The 14,591-nt window shown below is 46.7% G+C and overlaps 1 protein-coding gene across 1 annotated transcript in view; it reads left to right on the plus strand.

Annotated features, from left to right (window-relative positions):
* Positions 1–14,591, plus strand: part of XPOT (exportin for tRNA) — a 153,321-nt gene that overhangs the window by 43,736 nt on the left and 94,994 nt on the right. Inside the window, exon 9 of the mRNA XM_082253111.1 lies at positions 8,454–8,690. Within this exon, the coding sequence (XP_082109237.1) occupies positions 8,454–8,690 (237 nt within the window). The remainder of the gene's footprint in view (positions 1–8,453; positions 8,691–14,591) is intronic.

Raw genomic sequence — 14,591 nt, forward strand, 5'->3', positions numbered from 1 at the left:
ATAGTTGGGGCTGCCAATCACATTGAAGGTGCAGTACAGAGCTGCAGAAATTGCCAAGTGCTAATCAGGATGCATTGTGAAGTGTTTATTGGCACACCTCACTGATCAGGGCTCTAATGAAGGTGCCTTAATGTGCAGACCAGACACCTTTTTTATCTTATGCTACAATAGGGTTAGGTACCCTTTTTCTTGTAGGACACACACACACACACACAACAAAATCTGAGGTTTTTGTATATGTCAACAATTAAGTGTCGTTAACCCTGGCCAGTTATGACACTCTTCACATACATGTAAAAATCCTACTTTTTTTTTGGGCTCGAAAACTACTTGGAACACCTTGAACGTTATATATTTTGTTTGAAGCAGAGTCCCCTGGAGAATAAAATGGGTGTTGCAATTTTTTTTCACTCGGTATCTTCCCAGTGTTTTTTTTTTTTTTTTTTTTTCAAACAAATATTTTGGAAAAAATGCACTTGAATTTTGAATTTATTTTTTCGTGCACACAAACGCAATAAAATACCTATTATTTTGGTAAAATATAAAAGCTGTTATGAAGAGTAATTGGATACCAAACATGCCACGCTTTAAAATTTAACACGCCCACGGAACGACGGCAAACTGTGGTACATTCAGTTATATGTAGGCAACACTTTAAAGCCTTTTCTGGTTACCACTTTAGATTTACACAGGTCTGGTGCTAGAATTATTGCTCTCGCTCTGACATTAATGGTGATACCACACGTGTGGCACAATCACGGTTTTACGTATTTTATTAACTTTTTTTTTTTTTTTTTTGTAATAATTTTATAATCTCTACATTTTTTAACAACTATATTGTTTTCACAAGGGATTAACGACATCCCTTGTGATAGCATGGGCAGGGACAGGTATTTTTTTTACTATGTGAGCTGGGGTCTATTAGAGCCCAGATTTCTCCTCTGCCACTAAAAAGCATCAGATTAAGCCAAAATCAGTTTAATCCAATTTTTTCACAGACCAGTAACATCCTGTTTACATTAGACCGAGGTCGGAAGTGACAAAGTACTCGTCTCTTCCTCTTTCTTAGACCATAGAGAGGATCGGGGATGTTTGGATCCTCGGTCACTTCTATGGTCAGCCAGTGGAACTACATACTGCATAGCGGAGTAAATGAATGGACATCACATGACCAGTGTACATAAAGGCTGCAAATAAGGTATTTGGAAAAACTTTAATCTGCTCTAAATGTGGTTGGTTATGATACAGAATAATCATCCTAAAGAAGTTTTATAATGCTCTGTTAAGTAATCAACATGTTTAGTGATTGCTGTGGATTTAATAACCCTTTTTAAGGAAACCTGCAGAGAAATGTTGAGGCTGCCATTGTTGGTCTGGCTGTTGCACTTATCCGATGGCTTCAATACTTTTAGTCAGTGTCCTGAAACAAGCAGGCGGATTGGGTCTTTTGACTTCATATGCTTTATGCTTGTTCCAGGTCAGTGTCTTAGGATATGCAAAAGCCAGAGGGACAAACTCGTTTTCTCTTCCGTTGAAGCTAGGAATGCACCGAAATGAAAATTTTGGACCGAAACCGAAAATGCAGGATGCCCTTGGCCGAAAACCGAAACCGAAAATTACTTTTTCCCCCAAATAATTTTAACAGATAGAAGAGGGGCATACACCAAAAACAGGCAGCGATATACACCTGTCGCTGCTACCCTGTCACAGTATATGTACTGTGATGGGTTGGCAAGTGGTTCATTTAATTACCAATGGTATTAGTATTATGCAGCATGAGGGGGTTAATGTATTGTCACTGCTGGTCACTGATGCATTAGTGACCAACCAGTGGCAGTTATTTAACCGCTTTGTGCTGCATTAGTGCAACCAGTATCAGTGTTAATTACCACTGGTTGCACTAATGCAGCACAAAGGGGTTAATTAACTGCCACTGGTTGGTCACTAATGCATCAGTGACCAGCAGTGACAATATATTAACCCCCTCATGCTGCATAATACTAATTCCATATGTAAGCTGCCTCAGCAACCCCCCCACACCTCCACTGCCTCAGCGTCCCTCCGCATCCCAAGGATGCAATCTCCTTACCCTCACTCTGCTTTTTTTTTTTTTTTTCTTCTTCAGCATAATGATCAAACAAATAAAAAAAGCAGTCAATGTATGGGTTGCATAAGTGCTCAATGGAACTTGGAAGAACAGAGGGGGGGGGGCAGATAGGGGAGACAAGGGAGGGAGATAGGGACAGTTATGTGTAATGAAAAGTGTAAATGCAGTGCTGCTGTCCTGCACATACGCCGAGATAGGGGAGTGGGCGGCCCCGGCCAGACACAGAAAACCTGGGGTGGGAGGGGGGGAGGAGGATGAGCTGCATGCCTTTCTCCTCTCCTGTCCGTGTCTGGGAGGGGTGAGTACTGCTCGCTGCTGGGCTGTGTGATAGACGAGATGACACAGACGCTCTGCTCGGCTGCAGCCACGGCCCGTAATTGAAAAGACTGATTCTCCTATCCTACGGACGGGAGAATCGGGGACTTTTCAAACCTGAGCTGCGCCCTCCTCCTTCCTCACGGCGGCCATTAATTTCGGCACTTTTAACCTATTTTCGGCCGAAATGGGATAGGCTCATTTTCGGCCGAAAATTTCGGTGGCCGAAATTTCGGTGCATCCCTAGTTGAAGCTCCTGATCTTCATAACCATTGGGTTATACTGCCCCCTATAGGAGTAGAACACTAGGCAGGAAAAAAAGAATCTGGCTACGCCTATGGGTAGTCCCAGGGGGAATACTCCTCTCCCTGCTATAGGTACTAGCAAGTACTAGGTGTAGGTTTTTTTCTGCCTAGTCAGGAGTAAGGACCTAGTCCCTTGCTGGGATCTCTGGTCCTGGCAATTTTTTTCCTTTTTGGATAGAAACTTTTACTCCTGTGAGAACTGCCGGACTGGGCGACGGGCTGGATAATCTAAATCCAGTGATCAACCCAGTCTGGCCAGGGAGAGTGTGCAGACCTCAGCTCAACGCTAGGTCCCACTGGACGGGGGCTGGCTTCTGAGTTAAATGCCTCGCGAGGTCGCACATGACCACGTCTCGGCCCGAGTCGCAGCGTTGCTCCTTTCCAACAGCCCCCTATTTCGATGGTGAGGAGTTCTTTCTAGAGTGGTGCCTGCCTGGTTCCTGGTATGGTGGGTATCTGTCTCCCCCTGGAGGGTTTTCGGTTGATGTGAGCCCCTCCTTGGGACGTCGGACCCCCAGGTTCCCCTCCTTCCCGTCAGGCACCCCCCCCCTTTCATCTGGTCCCCATCCTACCCCCTCCACTTATGCTTGGGCTGTGTAGATGGTCTTTTTACCTCCTGGAGTGGGGGCAGGGCGATGGGGGGCCGGGGGGGGGGGGGTGGTGGTACGTCGCCGGGGACCAGAGGATCAGCTGTGCGGGGGGTTTGTACCTGGTGGGGGATCCTGCCAGGGCCCCCCATCCTGCCTGAGCTCGTTCTTGAGGCCTAGGGATCCCTCCTGGGTCCCTGGGAGCCTCGTGGTGCCGCCATTTTGCTGTAGCCTGTGTTTCTATGCATGGTGGCTGCAAGTGTCTGTTTCTGCTGGGTGGTGAATCTGGTGGGGTTCTCTCCCTCTCTGCTGAGGATCGCTTGATGCTTTGTGCCTGGCAACTAGTGCTGCCAGCGCAGTGGGAGTTGTCCCTTTGCAGTGGATGCACTAATTGTATCTGTGCGTGAGACCTTGAAGATAGAGGATGCAGCTGAAGCTTCGACGGAGGCGCAGGTAACCTTTGGCACTCACAAGCAATCCAAAGTGGCACAGGTGTTTACTTTCCTTTTTCTTGACAGAATTGTCGATAAAGATTGGGGACAACCAAAGCGTCCCTTTGGAGTCCCTAAGCGATTTACTAGGTGTTACCTTTATGAGGAGTCCCTTATTATCCGGTTTCCAGATTGAACAAGGCAACCATGATCCCCCGATTGAAGAGTCCCCGGCCTTTAAGGATCCGGCTGACAGTAAGGTGGAGGCTGTGTCCTGTAATATGTAGACTCTGGCTGGTTCGGCACTGAGGCCGTCATTCACCATTGCCCTGGTGTTGCAAACTCTCACCGTGTGGGCTAAGCTTTTACACGTGACCTGGAGGGGAGTACTGCTCCCCCTGCCTTTGCTAAGCTGGCGAATCAGCTGGTCCAGGGGCTGCAGTTTATCTGTGATGCCCATTTGGATTCGGCTCCTCTAGTGGCTCGGCTCTGTTTCGGCAGTGGTCCTTCGGCGTGTCGTTTGGCTTAAATGCTAGTCTTCGGACCAGACTTCTAAAAAGGCCTTGACTGATCTCTCCTTTCAAGGGGATCACCTGTTTGGAGCTACCCTGGATGACATTAAAGGTCTCACAGGGGGGAAAAAGTACTTTTCTTCCACAGTACTAAGGGCAAGGAACCTCGTCATAGATGTTGGTCCCCCTCGTCGGCTCATACGTTTTTTCTTTTTTTTTTTTTTTTTTCGTCCCTCCGGGTCGACTGACAAGGGCTCGAAGCCTTTCAGGGCCTCCTCTGGAGGATCCAAACGAACCTGGTCTGGTAAGTCAAGAGTGGGCTTCTCCAGACCTGCAGGCAAGGCTCCTTCAGCATGAAGGTGCGCCCTCACCCGTATCGAGGGTGGGGAGACGTCTTCATTGGTTTCTGGTCCTGTGACAAGTGGGTCCATGTAGTAATTCGATCTGGCTACAAGATCGAGTTTTACTCTTGTCCCCTGGCAAGGTTCCTTCCTTCCAACTTGCACCTGTCCCTGGACCGTTTACAAGGTCTGTTTGGGGCAGTACAGACCTGCTGCTTCAAGGGGTGTTTGTCCCGGTTCTGACTGCGGAACTTTTTTCAGGTGTTTTTTTTTTTTTTTTATAGTCAAACCTGTTTACAGTTCCCATGAAGGAAGGCAAGGTGCGTCCCATCCTGGATCTCAAGGCGCTGAACTGCTTTGTGTGGGTGTAGAAGTTCAGGATGGAATCCATTTGCACAGTGGTGGCATCCCTGCAGCAGGGGGATTTTCTTGCCTCGATCACATCAAGGATGCTTACCTTCACATTCCAATATGTGCCGGTCACCAGCGCTTCCTCTGCTTTGCCATGGGAGAGGAGCATTATCAGTTTGTGGCATTACTCCTTGGTCTCGCCTCTTTTCCTCGGGTCTTTACAAAGGTGTTGGCCCCGGTGCTAGCATTGTTACACCAATGGGGGATCGCGGTACTGGGCTACTTGGGCGACCTCCTTCTGCGAGTGGAGTCCCCTACTGCTCAGGTGGAAAACCTTGAAATCACCATTCAAACTCAGGGGGAGTTTGGCTGGATTCTGCATTTTCAGAAGACTGCTATGGTTCGGCCACACAAAGCTGCTTTATCTGGGTCTAAGTCTGGACTTGGCCTTAGCCAGAGTGCGCCTTCCTCTGTATAAACTCCAAAAATTGCAGGCTGTGCTTCGTCCCCTGCTCTCCAGCCGATGGTCATCCCTCCACACTTGCATGCAGTTGCTGGACCTGATGGTGTCTACCTTCAAGGTGGTTCCGTTTGCACAGTTCCATACAAGGTCCCTGCAAAAGGAGATTCTGGCCAAATGGGACAAGACTCCACAGTCTCTGGACAATCGGATCCAGCTGAGCTGGGGAACAAAGGGAGTCCCTGATGTGGTGGTTTCTTTCTCCGTTGCTTCAGCTGGGCAAATCCTTCCTCCCCTTTTATTGGACAGTGGTCCCCACAAATGCCAGCCTGTCTGGCTGGAGAGGTGTCCAAGGCAGAAACTCTGCTCGGGCTCTGGACACTGAAAGAGTCCAGACTACCAATCAATGTCTTGGAACTCCGAGCTATCAGACTGGACCATTGGACGGATCGGCTTCAGGGATGTCCAGTGCGCATTCAATCCGACAATGCCACGGCCATGGCTTATGTCCATCACCAAGCGGGCACAAAGTCCTGGCGGCTCTGGAGGTAGCTGTCATTTTAAGATGGGCAGAACAGTTTGTTCCAGCCCTCTCCGCCGTATACATTCCCGGGGTGGAAAACTGGCAGGCGGATTACCTCAGGCGGCTGGCGTTGGACCAAGGGGAGTGGTCCCTTTATCTGGAGGGGTTTCATCAGTTGTCTCGAGTAGGGCATCCCTGAGGTAGATTAGTTTGCATCTTGGCTCAACCGTACGATGCAGAGGTTTGTGGCTCGGTCACCGGATCCTCAGGTGGACGCCACAGACACGCTGGTAGCCCCCGTGGGGTCAGTATCGTCTATTTTAAGCCTTCCCTCCCCTCTCAAGCTTCAGCCAAGATTTCTACGCAGGATCAAGGCAGTAGGTATTCCGGCCATCTTGGTGGCTGCAGACTGGCTTTGCCGGGCTTGGTATGCCGATCTGGCACGGCTAGTCGCTGATGTTACTTGGGATGATCTGCAGTCCCAAGGACCAATCTTCCAGCCTGCTTTACAGTTGCTGTCCTTGATGGCATGGCTTTTAAATGCCAGGTGCTGATGGATAGAGGGTTATCTGAGTCAGTGATTCCTACGCTGTTAAAAGCTAGGAAATCTACTTTTAGGAAGCTCTACCACAGTATGTGGAAGACGTACATTGGGTTGTGTGAGGGTTCAGCCTCGCTCCTTCTCGGTGGCTCGGATCTTGACCTTGCTTCAATGGGGGGTTAAACAGAAATTGGCCTTGAGTACCATCAAGGACCAGATTTTTTTGGTGGCTATCGCAGAGATAAGGTGGTTCTTCGCCACTGTCTTCTGTTCTTCCCAAAGGTTGTCTCTGATTTTAATTTTAATGAAGACCTTGCGTTGCCTTCCCTGTGTCCCAGGCTGAAACATCCAAGGGAAATTGCCTTGCATGCCTTGAATGTGGTCCAAGCAAGTAGGGGGTACCTGGCAGCTACGGAGTCTTTTATGAACTCACTATTTGTGCTTGCGGATGGGCCTCGGAAAGGGTTGTCTGCTTCCTCTGTGACCATTTACAGATGGATCAGAAAGACGGTTAATCAGGCCTATTTCATCAGGGGTCAGGTTCCTTCTTTCCCTGTCAAGGCGCACTCTACTCGGGCACTTGGTGCCTCCTTGGCCTTCCGTCATCAGGCGTCAGTGACGCAGGTTTGCAAAGGCGGCCACCTGGTCGTCGGTGCACACTTTCACAAAGGTTCTATAAAGTGGATGTGTTGGCATCTGCAGATGCTTTTTTTGGGCGCAAGGTCCATCAATGAACAAAAGAGAAAATGGGATTTTTGACTTGCCATAAATTCGATGTCTCTGATGTTCATTGACGGACACAGCACCCACCCCTCTGTGGAGTTGTAATTCTCCTGACAGTGCTTGTATCTATAGCAGGGAGTTGGAGTATACCCCCTGGGACTGCCCATAGGCATAGCCAGATTCTCTTTCGGCTTAGTGTCCTGCCTCTGTAGGGGGCAGTATAACCCAATGATTATTAATCTGTGTCTGTCAATGAACATCAGAGAAATGGATTTTACGGTAAGTCAACAATCCCATGTTTTCAGAAGGGGCTCAGCAATGGCAGCCTAAATATTTCTCTCAGTATAGGTTTTCATTATACTCCACAAACACAAAATCGGCAAAAGTCTGATCATTATTGAATTGCTTATTTCTGTGCCAGTCATGAATTCCTGCACTCAGTCACCACAGCCTCCTCCACATAAACTTGAATTTCTCAAGCGTAAAAATTGACATGGTCCTGGAATCCAAGGGCTGAAAATTGGTTTGGAATAAAGTTGATCGGTTATCACTCATCCCACTGCTAAGGCTTCCTATTTGGCATTCTTGCCTGAAACCTTACGAAAAGCTATCTAAATCCAAGTACAAAACTTTCCATTAAACCGGCTAAAGACATGTTCAGCAAGTACAGAGAATACCTGTTGATCTTCCATAAAGGCACGGTCTTTCTCAGTTCCTGTGAGTTGAACTAAAAGCTGACACCCAAATGTAATAGAGCTGTAGTCAAGTTTGTGAACATAGCGACCCAGGGGCATGAAGTCAGTGTTTTTTGCAGGAGTCTGAAAGAAAACAAAAATGCAGCAACCTTGTCTAAGGATTGGTAAGATGCAGTTTCCAAACGTTTTTGGGTTAGGTATGCTGTAAGACATTTGCAGGAAATGGTAAAGGCTAGGTGCCGGTTTAGTTAACAAGAAAACGGTAGTATAGAGAATGGCAGTTCCGATCTTATTTTTGACATGTGCAGTGGCAGGTTCCACATCAATAAATGTGCTGTTTTGAGTGTATGTTGGATTGACTCATTTTTGTGTTGGGCGTATTTTTTTTTTATTTTTTTTTTCAGGAAGTGATAAAGTTTTAGATTTATTTTTGTGCATGTCTGAAAAGATTAGAATGTTTGACTTTCCTACAGAGCTGAAGTAATTTGTAAGCTTCATCTTTTCTGTCTTATTTTCACTTCTGGTACTCCCAAGAATATAATTTCTGAATAATTTGAACCAGGAGGAAGATGTGGATTTCTTGGCCAGGTTTTCAAAGCTAGTGAACGGAATGGGGCAATCTTTGGTGGTTAGTTGGACTAAACTGGCAAAGTCTGGTGATCTGAAGAACGCACAGGACACACTGCAGTCTATTGAATCCAAAGTGCCTCTGATGTTGCAGTTGCTCATCCATGAAGATGACGACATCTCTTCCAACATTATTGGATTTTGTTATGAGTATTTACATATCTTGAAACAAGTAAGAACAAGTGAATTTATTATTGTTTTACATGTTTTTTTTTTCTTTCTGACTGTAATAAGAAAGTATTTTCCCAACACGAGATGGTCAGCGATGTCGGGTGCTAAGTCCAGGCACAGTAATGCGATTGCCTAAGTGCTGCAGGTCCTTGTTTCAGGGCTGAGAAAGCACAGGGTAGAAGTGGGTGGGGCCTGTTTGTGCCCTTTCTGAGCAAGTCTCCTATGAGAAGTGATGTGAAAGTTGGTATTTTAGGAGGTGGTCTCCGCTGCACTCCCTGCTTTAATCAGCTCAGTTGCAGACAGCATCTCTGGTAGTGACACACCTGTGGCACCAGCAAAATTCAGGTAAGTTTGTAGTTGGCTTCTTCTCTGCCTGTTTGTGTAGTCTATATGGTTTCTACATTTCTTCCCCCTCGCTTTTCTTTGGTCCTGCCTGTGAAGTCCTTTGGTGGGCTTCACAGTTGGCTGTATTTCACACTAATGGTGTGCTAGTACATATATCACTTTCCTCCCCCCCAGACTTGCAATGCTCCTGACCAAAGGTGCCCCCTGTGTGCACTCACCCATAGTGGGGGTACTTTAATACAGGCCAGATCACCAGGTGAAAACAGAGGAAAAGTTTAAGAAAAGTGGTGCAACCATCGCATCGAAGAATTGGTAAGCTGCCATGTATTACATTTTTGGTTTTGGATTCAATACTGCTTTTAAATTTCTGCTTTCTGCCTTTTGTTTTTTTGAGGACACAGTTTTTCTTTCTCCCATGCAGCACAGCCTAGACTGGAGGCTGCGCAAAGCTGGAGCTGGTCCTGTGACATTGCCTTGGCTTTTTCAGGTCCTCCCCTCCAGGCTGTGTAAAGCTAAGTGGAGCTGTCAGTCAAGAATCTGCACCTTTGGGCAGATCAGATCATTGACTGACAGTTCAATTCACTTTACATGGCCTGGGGGAGGGTCTGAAAAAGCTGAGTTTTTAGTGCTAAAACAAAGGGAACAGACATGTTATAATAATTAGGATAATCATTTTTTTTACTCCAGGCAGTTTTTTCTGGAGCCAGTAAACGCCACAGCAGTTTACCCTATGTGTTTATGCACACACAGGCTTTTATCAGCATTGTCTGGTTGGGAAAAAGAACTAGTGGGCCAGGTGTCTTGGAACTCTGTTGAAAGTATGAGAATCATCTCATCGATGGGAACTTGCTGTCCAATGATCTTTGTGGTTCACATCCCAGGAGTGGACAACTGGAAAGGGGACTTTGCCTGCATCAAGAGGAATAAGATATTCTCAACTTGATATGTCAGAAATGGGGACGCCGGATGTTAACCATTCTGGCCGCAAGATTCAACTACCTCAGTTTGTGTTCAGGACTAAGGATATGCTGGCTGAGGGATTGGATGTCCTAATAATCCCCTAGTCTCACTTCAGCCTGTGCTTTTCCTCCAGCGCAAACTCTACTTTGTCTACTCAAACAAGATAGAGCAAGAGAAGAAGACAGTGATTCTAATTGCACCAAACTGGCCCAGAATGACCTTGTACATAGACCTACTCCGAGTTCTAGGAGATTACCTCTTCCAAGCAGGCCAAACCTGCTCTCTACCTTCATGATTGGGAATCCTTCTTTGCCTTGTGTGAGCACTTCAATCCCAGAGACTACTCTGCCTCGCAATGTGGTTGTCTTACAATAAGGTCTTGACCAGAACATGGCTTTGTCCGTTCCGTTTATGAAGCTATCTTGCATTAGGCCTCCATTACAGCACCCAATGTTTCCATAGGATCTCAATTTGGTTCTCCAAAAAGCAAGGGAATTTGCAGTCACTACTTACCAACCAGCCAGCGACCAACCAAATTAACCTGGGTTACAGTATGCGTTAAAAGCAGGGGTTTAGTTGCACACATTTGCAAATACATGCGTAAGCTGCAGGCCACGGCAAGGCACTCTGATATCTGCAGACCCTAACTCTACCTTAAAGAGTCTCCACAATGGGAGCACATGCATTCTCATGAGATAGATGGAGGACAGGTGACTGGAGGGAGCCCACCCCTCCTTAAAGGCGCAGGGTCACACTGAACACCCAGCATATTGCACAATGGCAGCGAAGGTGTCAGTGCGTTGCCTGACCAATATAAACAATATTGCAAAAAGTGGTCACCTCCCCCCACCTATAACTGGTCTTAACAGTAAGGAGCACTGGAAGGGCAAACGCAGATCAAAAAAGCAAAGGAATTTCCAGTCACTACTTACCAACCAGCCAGCTACCAACCAAATTAACCTGTCTAACAGTATGCGTTAAAAGCAGAGGGTTTAGTTGCACACATTTGCAAATGCAAATGTGTGCAACTAAACCCCAGCTTTTAAAGACTGTTAAGACCAGTTATAGGTGGGGGAGGTGACCACTTTTTGCAATATCGTTAATATTGGTTCTCTCTGCCCTGCAGAAACCACCCTTTGAAACCATCAGGAATTTCACCCTAGGTGGCTTCTCCAACGAAGTTGTCTCTTTGGAGTTAGCAGCTCTTGCAGAGAGCAGTTTCTCATTCTTCACCATAATGGAGTCTTGCATCCAAGATCATCATTTCATTCTATGGTTGTATCACGCTTCCATCTCCATGGAAGACAGTTTTACCATCCTTGTGCCCTGCTGCTCTTCTCAGGAGCTTGTAAAGGACATTCTGCTACAGAGTCACCATCACTCAGTGGATAAGTAAACTGATCACCAGAGCTTGCACTCCTAAGGGACAAACCAACTGTGCTTTTACACGCTTATTCCATCAGATTGGTGGGAGTTTCTTAGGTTTTCCAGCATAAGGAGTCTGTATCCCAGCTTTGTAGGGCTTGAGTGGGGCATGGATTTTGGGAGGCACCCAGTGGGCACATCCTCAAGCTTGCCAGGGTCCATTCACCTGAAAGTATGAGCCTAATGCACAGAGTCTGTGAATACTTTGCTTGTGTACCATACTGCAATATGTGCAATATACAGGCAAGTTAAAATTCCTCTTCTCAAGAAAAGGAACACATTCACATGTATCAACAAAATACCAGTATTTTAATTTGAAACACATTTTGTAATAGGAGATACTGGTGGCAGGTTTGGTCCATGTCATTCCTATTACAGTAAACCCCCCTCCATCGCGGTTACTGTAACTGTACTTTTAAAAAGCAATTTTAAGGTCTTTAAACACACTTTTAAAACAATAGAAACTCATTTACACATAAAAGATACTGAGAGATAGAACAAGAGCTATGGAAAAAAAACAAAAATATTTAATTTTCAATTACAGAAAAAAACACACTATACCGGGACCGCAAAAACTGAACCGCGATGGAGTGGGGGTTTACTGTATATGTATATGCCTTCAATGGGTAATCCAATTCTGGACAATGTAAAGAATGTAACCTGTAGACATCTGAAGATATTGATACATTTCGAAAATCTTACGGCGTAGCAGCTGCATGATCATCAACATTTGATAACCCCAACATAAAGGGGAACGTATCCCTTATCCTTTTAGGGTGAAGTTCCGCTTTAAGCATATGCCCAGCCGTGCCCATGTTTGCCCGCACAGGATGCACAAGTGTTCTGTGCATCTGCATGCAGGTAGTCACGTATATGTGAATTGGGATGCAGTGGCTGCACAGACATGGCTGCTGGTCCCTATTTGACATCTGTATGGGTACTGGTGTGTGTCCCAGAATGCAAACAGTAAGGAATTCAGGGATACGTCCCTACACTGCTTTGGTGTCCTAATTGACATGAATGGGACTGCCTGCATGCAGATGTACATAAATTCTGTGCATCCTGTGTGGGCAATACACAGCCCCCACATGGGTGTGTATGCTTAACTACCTCAATACTGGGCACTTAAACCCCCTTCCTTCCCAGACCAATTTTCAGCTTTTAGCGCTGTTTCATTTTGAATGACAATTGCGCAGTCATGCAACACTGTACCTAAACCAAATTTTTGTCATTTTTTTCCCCACAAATAGCTTTCTTTTGATGGTATTTGATCACCGCCAGGTTTTTTCTTTTTTGGTGCACAAATAAAAAAAGACCGAAAAGTTTGAAAAAAAAAAAAAAAAAAGTTTTTTTGTTTAGGTTATAAAATTTTGTGAATAGATACGTTTTTTCCTGCACTGATGACGCCGCACTGAGGAGGAGACACTGATGGGGTGGCACTGATGGGGTGGCACTGATATGCAGCACTGATGGGCACTGATATGTGGCACTGATAGGCAGCGCTGATGGGCACTGATAGGCGGCACTGATGGGCGGCGCTGATGGGCGCTGATGGGCACTGATAGGCGGCGCTGATGGGCACTGATAGGCGGCGCTGATGGGCACTGATAGGCGGCGCTGATGGGCACTGATAGGCGGCGCTGATGGGCACTGATAGGCGGCGCTGATGGGCGGCACTGATAGGGGGCACTGATGGGCGGCACTGATAGGCAGCACTGGTGGGCAATAATGGGCACTGGTGGCTGGCACTGATAGATGGCAAGAACGGGCACTGGTGGGCAGAACTGATATATGGCATTGGTGGGCAGCACTGATAGGATGGCACCACTGGCAGACTGTTTGCCATCCCTGGTGGCCATGGTGGGCATCCCGTTTGCCATCCCTGGTGGTCATGGGTGGGCATCCCTGGTGACTCTAGTGGCACCCCACCCGCCCCAGGGATGCACTGGTAATCAATGTTCTGATTACCAGCACAGACCCCCCCTGTGATCAGTGAGTACTTAGAAATACTCACTGATTTCTCCCCCCCCCCCCCGGCTGCAGTATCGATCCTCTTCTTCTCCTCACTGACAGGATCTGTCAGGAGGAGAAGAGATCGAAGCCGTTACAACGGCTGTATTTACATTGCATGACGGCTGTGATTGGACACAGCCGTCATGTGATCAGGAGGGCTAATCACAGGGCCCTCCTGCCGCATCTTGTTGCTCTGTGTCCGAGGGACACAGGCACATCGAGATCGCGCGGGTGCCTGCGGCGGCGCGATCTCGCTCCTTCTGAAGGACGTTCCGGAACATCCGATCAGAAGGACGAGACTCCCACCCGGCCGTATATGTACAATGGCCCGGGTGGGAGGTGGTTAAGTACGCCATGTGACTTACTCTTTAATAAACATTTTTTAAATCCTTAAAGTGGAACTTCACTCTCTAAATCAACATTGACTTTTTTTTTTTTTTTTATCCTTATGCTGCTATTTATAACTAATTAGGAAAGTATATCCTATTTACTTGTTTTAACCACTTACCGACTGGCCGCTCTATTGGCGCTTTTCCCACTGCATGGAACCGAACGGTTTGGCTCGCTTTTGTGCTTTTCCACTGCTGGTACCGCATGGTATGGTGTAGGAACGGTTCGGTACGGTAAGGCACGGCGGCGCTTTTCCACTGCATGGAACCGAACAGTACGGCTCTCAAAAACGGTACCACCTCGATTGTGGTTCTAAGAGGTACCATATCCCACAATCCTTTGCATGCAGTCACTACTAGCCACTGATTGGTCAGAGAATCCCACCCACCCTGTTGTTATCCCACCCATTTAACTTTAGTACTACTTTATTTGAAAAGCAAACCATACCGTACCAACACCGTACCAGCAGTGGAAAAGTAAGCAGGGCCGAGTAGAGCCGAGCCGGTACTTGCAGTGAAAAGTGCCATATATTTACTGTTGCAGTGTGACTCTATTGCACGAAACTATGTACTTGTAAGTTTCTTTAATTACCCCTTTACATTGACCTGCACAGTCTGTTGGTGGCTTCTGTGTAGGTATTTTTTATTTTTATTGTTGACTCAGACTGATGTAGCTTTGTATTGAAGTGATATTAAAGCCTTATTTTTGTTTTCAAATGACAAACCTGTTATACTTGCCTGCTCTTTGCAGTGGTTTTGCACAGAGCAGC

This window comes from Pelophylax lessonae (genome assembly GCF_965119305.1).
Source record: "Pelophylax lessonae genome assembly, chromosome: 4".
In the NCBI taxonomy this organism is placed as follows: Eukaryota; Metazoa; Chordata; class Amphibia; order Anura; family Ranidae; genus Pelophylax; species Pelophylax lessonae.